The sequence below is a fragment of the Centroberyx affinis genome, unplaced genomic scaffold (assembly GCF_046629955.1).
Source record: "Centroberyx affinis isolate AG114_WGS23_722 - 3 ecotype Tasmania unplaced genomic scaffold, CSIRO-AGI_Caff_v1 ptg000506l_1, whole genome shotgun sequence".
NCBI lineage: Eukaryota > Metazoa > Chordata > Actinopteri > Beryciformes > Berycidae > Centroberyx > Centroberyx affinis.
In genome coordinates this window covers 42,069-54,175 of record NW_027279158.1, presented here as the reverse complement: position 1 = coordinate 54,175, position 12,107 = coordinate 42,069, and the positions used below count along the sequence as shown (strand labels likewise).

The window sequence follows — 12,107 nt, the reverse complement described above, 5'->3', positions numbered from 1 at the left end:
GTTATCTCTCTACCTACAATACAGATGGTCATGGGATGCTGGACAAAATCATATCTAACAATAAAAATATTCTCAGATTTGAGTTGCTGAACTGTCAGTCTCCCTGCAGCAGGCCTCTGCTCCTTGCCTTGTTATCCCCCTGGCAGCCATCTTGTGTCAGCTCCCAGGGAGGAGTGTGGAAGCACGGGGGGGTGGGTGAGTGGGGGGGGGGGGGATTTTCACTGAATGGAGACCAAACAGGTTCTTACTATCACACTCAGAGAGAGGGAGAGAGAGAGAGAGAGGGAGAGAGGGAGAGAGAGAAGGGGTGGGAGTTAGAAGGGTTGGAGAGAAAGGAGGGTGGTGGCAGCAGCAGTGAGAGAGAGAGAGCGAGAGAGAGAGAGAGGGAGAGCAAAAGGGGTTAAGAAGGGAGAGTTGGTGGCGGTCGGCATTTTTTCTTTTAGCAACCTGATCTGAGCTGGGAGCGGAGCAGGGGGAGATAAAAGGAGAAAGGAGCGTTGTCCGAGCCCAGCTACAGGAAAAGGACGATTAGAGCAGAGCCCCGGTATCAGGTATGCAGGGGCAGCAATCCCAGCCAATCACACTGCTGGTACATTAGGCCAGACGGCAGCTTGACTCCATTCCCCCCCCCCCCCCCCCCCCCACCTCCTGCCCCCTCCAGTCCTCTACCTCTCTCTCCCCTCTCTCTCTCCCTTGATGTCGCCCCCCCCCCCCACTCCCCATCGCCTCTCTCCCTCCCATCCTTAGCCCTGTTTTACCCTGTTGCTCCATTCCCACTTCAATTCCAACAAACGGTTTATACATTCAAATCACAGCGAGGTGATTACTGAAAACATTTACGATGCCAATATTATATCATCACCAATATCTATAACAGTGTTTATCAGTTGCAATTGAGAATATGTGGCTATACAAATCATTCAAAAGCCAGTAAGGGCATATCAGACAGTGTAGTACCCACTGTGTGTGTGTGCAGTGGTGGAAGAAGTACTGAGATCTTTGACTTAAGTAAAAGTAACAATACAACAATGTAAAGATACTCCATTACAAGTAAAAGTCCTGCATTCAAAATCTTACTTAAGTAAAAGTACATATTGGCAGCAAAATGTACTTAGAGTATCAAAGTAAACGTATTCATTATGCAAACTGTCCCCATTTGGAGAGTTATATTTTTCATAAATTATTGGAATATTAATACTGATTTATTGACATACATGTACATGTAAGCAGCATTTTAAAGTTGTCAACGTGAAGCTAATCTTAACAATTTAGCTATACTTTTGGGTAGTCTAATCTATAACAATGCTATTTTATAGTTATTTTATAAAGATGATCAAATGTTTTAAATATAAAATATTGATCTGAAAAGTAACTAGTATCTATAGCTGTGAAATAAATGTAATGGAGTAAAAAGTACAATATTTCCCTCTAAAATGTAGTGAGTATAAGTACAAAGCAGCATAAAATGGAAATACTAATAAGATAAGTAAAGTACAAGTACCTCAAAATTGTATTAAGTACAGTACTTGAGTAAATGTACTTAGTTACTTTCCACCACTGGAATTGGGTTAATGCAAACTTGGCATGGGAGAATAATTGACACACACACAAAGGTCTTCCAGATCTCATATACTATACACATATAGTAAAGAGTCAGGGTAATATTCTAATCCCATATACCAAAATGTTCCCTCATGCAGAAGAGGTCAAACAAACAAGGATATTCCACAGCATTTTATGGCACAAACAACAATCTTCTGTAATTTAAGGGGAGCACATCTAAATACAGGAGTACCCTTTCATCACAGATTAATAATTTATTTTAAACACAGCACTTCTGTGCTTGAAATATTTACAGTGTCTACAAAAACAATGGTGAACTGATTCATCATATGATGAACATTAGCTTCACCGAGCCAGTGGACATTAAACACCGGTGCTTGTCCTGTGGCGCCCTCTACTGTATAACACAGGAACTGGCAGTGCTTCTGTTTCTCTAGTGCTTTTTATTCAGACAGGCTTTTGGTTAGCCTGCAGTCATTTGTTCTATTTGATTTTATTTGCTCCTATTGGTTTTATTTCCTCGTCTGTGTTTTGCAACTTTTGTCCTTTATACTGTACTTGTATATGTGTCTCTGTTCCTGTTTTATCTGTTGTTGCTGTTATTTTAATATGTAGGCTCTGTGCTGTCTGTTGTTATTGCTACTTGTAATATTGTAAAGCACTTTGTGATTCTGTATCTGTGAAAGGTGCTATACAAATAAACTTTACTTACTTACTTACTTAAACAGTCAAAATGAAATACATTTCTGATAGATTAGTTTCCACAGTAAAACACAGGCCTAGCTCGATAGAAAGTGTGATTCTCATTGTCTGTTGTGTACTGAAATATAACATATATATATAAATATAACATAGCCCTCAAGACAATTTCTGCAACTACTTCAAGAAGCTGCAGATCAACATAATTTGATCTGAAGACACCAACCTAAACACAAAGGTATGACAGAGTTTAGTGGTGATGCTGTTCAAAGTTAGATGACGTTGCTTCTTTTAACCTGTAGGATGTACAGTGGACAGGTGGATCTCACTTGCCACCGAGTTTCAGGACATTGTTGACCATGGCCCCAATGCCATCAAAGATCCTGTGCAGCTTAGTTTCACACATGAATGCTGGAGACGTAACAACCTTGTTCTTAAGGTCCACATGGGCCTCGTGATGCACAACAGTTAAGGATCTTTTAGACAATAACTGTTACAGCTCGCCTGATGTATTATCAGCATCATTACCTGTAGGACATGCTCAAATTAGGTGGGGCCTGTTAAAACACACCCAATGCTTTCATGGAAAATACTATGAGCATCTTAAATAACCTTGACTCCTACCCTTTGTGGCAGTACATGACAGTAACACAGTGCAGCAATGTTAAAGGAAGAATCCACCCTAAAACATTAAAATAAAAAAACAGCTAGTGGCACTGTACCTTGTATTTTTTGTTGTTTGGTGGTGTAGTTTTTCTTATTCTCGTGGATAACTGGCCAAACGAAGACAACATGACATCACGTTGTGATATTTCCAGCACAGTTACAATGGAGTTTTTGATAGCTGAAAATTTACAGCTTTTTCATCTTTGGCTAAAAAGTTTCAGCTATCTAAAACACCACTCTTGAATGCATTGAACATCACAGACTGATGATATCTAACACTGTAAGAGTTTTCTTTAATTGCAATTCCAAAAATCTGATCCAATCAGCCAAATTGAAACATTGAGTTTAAGTTAAAGGATATGGTCACGTCCTTGACACAATGATTGGCCCCCAGAGACTTGATAGCCTGGGCAGTGCCAGCATAGGGCCACTTGCCTCCTTCTTCCTCCTCATGGCCCACTGTGACTTCTACCCCTGGAAGAAGTTTAGCCACCAGGACAGGGGAGATACAGCATAGCCTGACAAAAACATAGGAAAGTCAGCATCACAATCCACCTCACAACTTGCCTTTATCTTCATACTGCAGGGATGAGAAAAGAACCTAACAGGTGTAAAATAACGGTGAAAGCAATTGTAACTTTCATTGATCACAGGACTTGATGTTAAGTGGAACAAGTATGAGTGAATGGAAACGTTTATAGTTCAGTGATTTGCAGAGACAGGCCACCTCTTTAATACTGACAATCCTCCTTCCATGTCACTTACCCAAGGGGGTTACCTGCTTTGTGAAAGTCCTTCAAAACACGCTCTACATCTTTGTTCACTTTGCAGTCTGGCCCATCCACAGCAAATGTTGACCTAATAAGCAATCAAAACAACACAATTAAAGCTGATTTTGATTGCATTGCTGCATAAATGAGCACTCAGTTGGCTACTCGCATGCCATTACTAAAGAGAATGAAGCAGTAATGCTACAGTGCAATACCTTACGGAGCATTTCACATACCTGTGGGCTCAGTAAAAGAAACAAAATGAAAATAAAAGCTGCTCCACCTACAGATTTTTGGCCACTCTGCTTTGGGAAGATGATGGCATCATGGTTGCTGACACTGAGCTTAGCCAAGTCTCCAATGTTGCCACGGGCAACACGTGCCGACTCTGACAACACAATCCTGGTAGAAAGATGAGCAAACATTAATTTGATTGGGTGGATTGTGTCACTGTCAGGTACTCCCTTGAGTCAAATTAACTTTATTAGTCAAATGTGGTGGAGCTACACAGTTGCGCTAATGATAAGAGCTGATGATCCTCAAATGCCTTTTTTTTCTGGTTGAAAAACACTGTAATAAGTAGCGGGACTGAAAACTGTGTTTTTAGAAAGGCTCTTTATCATGAGCTGGACCGTGTATCTCCGCCATTGACGGCTGATATTGTGGCTAATCGCTGGGTAATATGGGCACTGCCAGCACTGTACCGTTTACCATCTCATGAAGAACAAATGGCTGTGAAAAGGCAACCAGCCTTCACTTGCAAATAAACACGCTAGTATGAAAAGTATTATCTGATTGAGGGTTTAGGGGTCACGCTAATGTTTATAGCTAATGGTGTAGCTGCTGAGCTACTACACTCGCTGCAGTTTAACCAGCCATCGTTTAACCGTGAGTGAGTGATTTAGGCTACACCTTACATTATATTCCTACCTGGACAGATTATTGTAAGGACTCATGAGTTAAACTTATATTGTATGTGAAACTTAAGTTCAGTTCTGGTTAAGTTCACGTTGTCACTGGGGGGTGCAGTGTCTTTCTAGAGAGAGAGAGAGAGAGAGAGAGAGAGAGAGAGAGAGAGAGAGAGAGAGAGAGAGAGAGAGAGAGAGAGAGAGAGAGACACTGCACCCACCATGCCCAATACTTGGGCTGATGACTCACCAAATTATCTGTGACACTCCAAAACAGGTGGTTAGTTAATTTGTGTGGCGTCAACATTGAAACATGGGCAGAATATTAATGATTGTTCTGGTGTAATAAAACATGTGAGTACTTCAAGTATCCAATTTGAGTAAAATGTAACTGAAGTAAGAGTACTCCTACTTGAGAGAAATATTTCAGTTAATTTCCACCCTTGGAAATTGAAGTTGCAACAACCAAAGTGATGCTGTTAGTTTAGAGAGAGCTGAAAAGAGCAGGGTCTGACCTGGACTCAACAGGTTGGCCCTTGCTGTGGTCAACCACATGCATCTGGGACACATCAGGAGCAAACATCTGAACTTCAGCTCCACCTCGGCTAAGGTGCACCAGGATCCTGACACACACAAAAAATCATCAGCCTATAGAATAGAATAGAATAGAATAGAATAGAATAGAATAGCATAGCATAGCATAGCATAGAATATAGAGCTGCAACTATTAATCAATTAATCGATTAGTTGTCAACTATTAATTTGATCGCCAACTATTTTGATAATCGATTAATCGGTTGGAGTCATTTTTTAAGAAAAATAAGTAAAAATTCTCTGATTTCAGCTTCTTACATGTGAATATTTTCTGGTTTCTTTACAGAGCCAGCCCAAGTCTTTATGGGGCCCTAAGCAGAATTTGATTTGGGGCCCCCCACCGCCTCGGCGCCGCCAATACTATTGACTATTGTCAATGCTTGATCATTCACACACCTTCTGTAAATCTAACACACCCATTATCAATTGTATTAGTTGTAGCTGTGTTGCTTACATCATACCAATGTCAGCCTGGCATGTTTTTACCCTTCTATGGTTTTTAATCTTAAAAGGTAGCAAACTCACAAGAATGATCTGGTGTTAATTTGCACTTTAATATTCAAAGTGATACAGTACTAAGTGGAATACTGAAGTGGTCTACTGAAAAGTAACAAAATAAACCAGCAGACAATGCATTTACTGTAAACAAGTTAACCACTTTAATTGCTTTTGGTTTAAAAAATTTGCAACGTGCAAAAGTGCAGAACAACAATCAACTACAATTAAAATCAAATAACTTAGATAAACAGTACCTCCTTCAGTAAAGTTTCCTTCTTATATAAAAAATAAATGCAAATGTAAAAAACAGACAATATTAAATAAATTGAATAAATACTTAAATAATTACATAGAATGAACAGAGGAACCTGTAACAAGATAACGTGATCCTGCCTGAAAAAAATCGTGATATGATATTTTTGCCATATCGCCCAGACGCCCACCTGTAATGCAAACATACCTTTATCTTTCTGTTTTTTCTCATCTTCTGTTTTCTTCTTCTTTCTTTTCTCCGCTCCAGAAGGATATGTCCTTTTTTACGACATTACTTTTTTGCTGCATCGACGCAGAGGAGAAGACTGGAACCTAACGTTAGTCTGACTGACTGTGCATCAAAAGTGACATGAATGTGACACCAGCTCCGTCAGAGGCAGCGGGAATTGATTAAACCGGTAGTATTAGCTAGCCAGCCCGTTAACATAATATTGCATTTTTGTATGATTACCATTGACATAATATATCACACAAAAAAAACATTTCAAGCACTCCTGGGGGCCCTAAGCAGGCGCTTAGTTCGCTTATGCCTCGGGCCGGCCTTGTTTCTTTCCTCCTCTATGACAGTAAACTGAATATCTTTGGGTTGTGGACAAAACAAGACATTTGAGGACGTCATCTTGGGCTTTGGGAAACACTGATCCACATTTTTCACCATTTTCTGACATTTTATAGACCAAACAACTAATCGATTAATCGAGAAAATAATCGACAGATTAATCGACAATGAAAATAATCGTTAGTTGCAGCCCTAATAGAATAGAATAGTCAATGCACTCTAGGCCTATGAGCTACAATATGTGATAGGTTACTGAGTAAATGTTCATGGAAGGATAAGACAACCACAAAGGGAACATAACAAAGTAAGAGAGCTCACACTGACGCTTCATGTATCTCTCTGTGCCATCAAACACCCCACAGCCTGACAGCACCTGTCACCGTTAATGCAAAACAGTCAAAGACAGACAGCTTGCAGGCTGCCGCCTGGTATGTAAGAGGGGAATGTCACGACAAACCACAATAAAAAACTGGCAATCTAATTTGGCCTTGCTTAACAGGAAAAGGCATATACACCCCTAAACTAAGTTATGACTTAAGATCATTTCTGATATAACAGGAAACACTCTTAAATTGGGCATGCAATCAACAAGCAGCACTTATTTCAATAAAATGTCAACTTTTACAAGTGGTTAACGGTGTTCACTAACAGTTATCGTCCGTAACGGTGCATTTTGGTAGAAGATCGTAACTAACAGGTGAACAAAATATAAAAGTTTTAAGTTTTATCAAAGCAAGTGCTGCCTGGTGAATTGGATGTATGCCGAATTGAAGAGCGTCTACCAATGACTCAAAAAAAGTCTATCCCCCTTGGGACTGACATCACACTGTGTGGATGTCAGTCCCGGGTCGTTCCCTCCCAATCCTTTGTCCCATTAGCTATCACATCGTTAGGCAAGGTTTCCAGACCGAAGTTTGCCATTCTGACAAGCTTTCTGTCGTCCTCGAACACTCTTCTCTTACATGAGTAAAACATTTTGTTTGAAAATATTTGCAATAAAGTATAAAATCTCACCTTTGTGTGGCTTGTCTGAGTGGTTTTCATTTGGGTGTCATGGCTTTTTTTCTTTCTTTTTTTTTGTAAATTAATACAAGACAGAATAATAGGATGATCTTTATGGGGTCCGGGGTCCTTGAGGGGGTTCCAGGGGGTCCCCAGAAAACTGATGAATCGTAAAACATCACCATTATTACATTTACAATAAGTTAACACAGTTAGAGAATGTAGCAGAATGACTGTTTTGATCATAGTTTCACTGTTTTCTCTCTACCTACAATATAGATAGTCCGGACAAAATCATATCTAACAACAAATATATTCTCAGATTTGGATTTGAGATACCAGATCTCATCAAATGTGGGTCCGTGGCTCTAATGTGGACTAAATTAGGGGTCCTTGATATGAAAAAGGTTGAGAATCACTGCTGTACAGCGCTGCCTCCTGTTGTAGTACCTATTTCAGCCGCCAGGTGTCATCTGTGCACAAAGACACTGTTTACTACAGGCTCACTGTACAAGGATGTTCCCCATGGATGCTTGTCATATTCAGTGGCCATGAAAAAATAAGACAATATTTCTGTGCATGCCATGTAAAGGGAAAGAGTCCAAAAGTGTATTTAGGTTTTGAATTCCAGTTCAAAAACAACATTACATTTCATAGGATTAATGTGATATATTGTCCTAAATATAACAGATTGGAGAAACACATGAATAAAATATGAATGAATTCCTGACTTTACAGATAAATAGAGCTATATCTGACTACAACTATCTGCCATTATCTGACCTGCTTGACTGAATTTTTGCAAACATTATGTTTCAGACATTTTTGTTTTAATAGGAAGGTTTCATTCAAGTGAGATAGGAAAGATGGGGATAACATGCAACAATAGTCATGTGCTGGATTTGGACCCATGACCTTGCACTCATGTGGCCCACTCCTAATGCCAGCTCCTTAGGCCACTGAGGCACTGTGCCCTTTCTTTTTTTTTTTTTTGTTTCATGAGTATGTTATCATTTTCCTTAAATTCAGAAACATCAATCTTGCAGGTGAATCATATGGTTATTATTACCATAGGCATAGGGATCTTGATATAAATAAACTTTTCATGTTTTATGGACATTCCGCCTGAAACACCATACACATAAAAATGGGTATATCTCCAAAACTATAAGGGCTACTTGCATAAACCTGGTACCTGGTGAAAGGTAAGACTTTTGAGAATTCAAAAGAATGTAAATATTATGTAATTACTCTGGTGTGAATAGATATAGAAGAGAAAAATTAAAATGTAATTTCCGCCTATGCAAAATGTTAAAAAAGAAGGTTGTAGCAGCCTCATATTTTATCTGGGTAGCCAATTATACCATTTTTTCAGTTCTTAAATATCTTAAGAATGTATTGGATTGATTTAGACAGCCTGAGTAGTCAACAAGCAGTTGACAAACACGATAGTACGAAACAGGCACCATATACAGTCAATGGGTTTCCGCTACAGGGGTCCATATATTCAACGCATGATAACCATCACTAAGCTACCAGTCTGCAATGGCTATCATACCAAATTGTGAACTAGAGATGTGTAGCAAGTCAAAAAAGCAAACTAGAAATTGCCCACCCATTTTATTATTGTGGGTCAATTTTGGGGTCTTGGCTCATGGACTATTTCCTCTACCTGCAAATCCTATTTGTGTTTCTGTCTTTGTGTTTTGTTGTACAGTGAGGTCGGTAGTGTGTTAAGATGAGGTCAATACTTTTGAACATTGGTGAATGAGTGGTTGGCCTATCACGCGTCTAAGAAACTCATGTAAAATGCCAGTATAGGCTTTTTCACGTGAAAATGAAATGTACCAATTACATTCAACTCCTTTTCACTAAGGGTGTGTTCCCACTAGGGCTGATTTTGAAAAAATATCTAATTGCAATTATTTTGACTGATATTGCAATTGCGATATGATTTGCGATATTAGTGGGAATGATAATTTTGACATCATTATTCTCATTTTCATTGAAAAACGATTATGGTGTGATTTCTGCGGGGATCTGTACCAAACAAAGATGTTTTCTTAAGTCTGTAGAATATGATGTGTAGGCCAGGACATCTCTGCAGCACCACAATATTTCATTTAAAATGGTATTTTGACACACATTTTGCCTTTGACAAATATTGCGCCTCCTGCGATTTGAAAATTGCAGTAGACCATATTGCAATTTCGATAAAATTTTGATTAGCCTAATTGTTCAGCCCTAGTTCCCACCTCACTGTTGTATAAAGTAGTGTATATTTGGATATAGTGCATATTTAGTTGAACAATTATAATCAGTTAAATTAATATAAATTTCCCGAATTTCCCCAAGGGGATTAATAAAGTGATATCTTATAGGTTAAATATTTGGACCACAGACCATCTAACAGTGTAAGAATGTAAAGATTCTATAAAGGAATATTACTTGTGGAAATTGAACTCAGGTGAAAACCTTATAACTGCCTTAGCTATGATACAACACAAATATAATGATAGATGAACCACGACTGCAATGTACAAAACACCTACTTGGGTACAGGCATGGCACTGGATTCCCATACAAAACAGAAAGGGACAATCACAGAGGGTGAAACTAATGTAACATCCTCTTAATATTCAAATTGATTTGGTTGCAAAATACATATGTTTAGCCTACATTTAAATCTATAAAATACATTTCACATGTAGGACAGGGGTTTTGGCCATTGTCCCACAAAGAGCTGAAAAAACAGCACCGACATGGGAACAGCTTTCATTCCCCAAAAGCCCAATGATGTTGAAATTGAGACACATGATAAGGTTTGGGTTTTAAACCTTAATTACAACCTGAAACCAGATTTTACTGTTGACCTAGTTTACTCCTTTTAACCCATTTTGTACAACAAACGGTTATTCTACTTGAATACATGGTTCAGATTAGAGGTCTTCACAGGTCCAAAATGACGGACCCGAACCCTAATGGACCCGGGAAATTTGTTCCGAGATCCGATTGGACCCGATAATTTTTAAATATATATATATACCGACCCGTTTTTGCCCGAGATAGAGATACAGACCCGACCCGGTGCATGTCCAAGAGGGGAGAGACTCGAGACGGGTCCCGGGTCTCGGGTCTTTTATGGACCCGAGAAATCCGGTAATTAAAATTGCTACAAAAAATGCCGTTCTACTGTTAAAAAACGTTTATCACGTCGGATACAACATATGGTAGCCTAATAAAAGAAGATCAAAATAACAGAAAGACTTGCCAATGTGCCGTTCTACAGTTTGTCCAGTAGGTGACACTTGTGAGACTCCAATGGAATCTAGCAGCTATGTAGCTACAACAGGCTAAGTGACAAGGAAATTAAATCGCATGTTAAATGGATGATTAAAACAATAGTTGCAGTACATTGTTTCTATTGGTCAGTTTTGCGTTCCTGCAGTGACACAAGCCATCCCAGGCCTAGTTTCACAGAGCACTCTGAAGGCCCAATATATAAAATGAAGCTTTGTGTTTCTTTGTCGTAGAGCTAAACCAAATACATCGTTGGAAAGGTCTCGACCTGGAGAGTAACATATGTCAGTATGAAGATTCTACATGGCTCCTGCTTTGAAATACTGACCTTTGAACCTTGACCTCTGTGTATGTTTGAAGGCTTATAATTCAGCAACAAAAGGGGTGACAGACATGGGACCAGCTGTTATAGAGAGCTCTTGACCTCAGCTCTCATGTGGGTATAGTCAACAACTGGGGGCGCTGTCAAATATGGGTAAAATATGGTTAAAATTAATTTTCACCCATTTAACAATTAGATATTTAAAATCTGATTACACAAATGTGTTTACCATCCCCTTAAACTCCTCAGTGTATTCTCAATTCAGTATTTACAACTTCCAATTCTAGGAAAAACACTAATATTTTTTAGAAAGTACAATTCCCTAGAGCCGCGCCATGCAGCATGATACAAATCGGCCCAGAGTTGTAGTTCTTCCGGTTTGCAAAGTAGGGTTGTAAATGTAGGGTTGTAAAAATATATATCTACTGAATATATCAAATATCTAGTACAGCCGAACTAGTAATTACACTGCATCTAGATGATCTATGTTAAGAAAAAGTAAAGATGTTGGTTTATTTCAGATATTTTAGCCAAAACAGGAGTCGACACGTTGGATGACGTGACTCACGGAAGGGCATTGCGGGTGGACTTGGTGCGTTCGACTTCTGTTTTGTCTAAAATATCTGAAATAAACCAACATCTTTACTTTTTCTTAACATAGATCACCTAGATGCAGTGTAATTACTAGTTTGGCTGTACTAGGTATTTGATATATTCAGTAGATATATCTTTTTACGACCACTTTGCAAACTGGAAGAACTGCAACTGTGGTTTCAGCGATAGCAGCGTCCATAGCAACGGCCATAGCAACGGTAAAAAAGCCTGAATGAATCTTCGTAATAACTAACAAACTAAACATCATACATTCACTGAACGAAGATTAGGAAAATAAAATGCACATTTCTTGCTAGAAATGTTATCAAAACGTATTTTAATGCCGAAACCATCTTAAA

The 12,107-nt window shown here is 38.9% G+C and overlaps 1 protein-coding gene across 1 annotated transcript; it reads right to left on the bottom strand.

Moving 5' to 3' along the window:
- Positions 1–2,587: 2,587 nt before the first annotated feature.
- LOC139642692 (glutamine amidotransferase-like class 1 domain-containing protein 3, mitochondrial) lies at positions 2,588–6,897 on the bottom strand. The gene is made up of 6 exons (XM_071517646.1): positions 6,849–6,897; positions 5,122–5,229; positions 3,957–4,100; positions 3,694–3,786; positions 3,290–3,446; positions 2,588–2,716 (listed from the first exon to the last, which is right to left on the bottom strand). The coding sequence occupies exons 2-6, from the start codon at positions 5,187–5,189 to the stop codon at positions 2,588–2,590; spliced, it is 591 nt and encodes a 196-aa protein (XP_071373747.1). The 5' UTR covers positions 5,190–5,229; positions 6,849–6,897.
- Between the last annotated feature and the right edge of the window lie 5,210 nt (positions 6,898–12,107).

Coding starts and splice junctions, on each gene's coding strand:
- LOC139642692 (XM_071517646.1), bottom strand. CDS start 5,189: ATGTTTGCTCCTGATGTGTCCCAGATGCATGTGGTTGACCACAGCAAG. Junction 4,101..5,121: donor GGCCAACCTGTTGAGTCCAG/GTCAGACCCTGC, acceptor TCTTTCTACCAG/GATTGTGTTGTCAGAGTCGG. Junction 3,447..3,693: donor AAAGCAGGTAACCCCCTTGG/GTAAGTGACATG, acceptor TGTTTTTGTCAG/GCTATGCTGTATCTCCCCTG.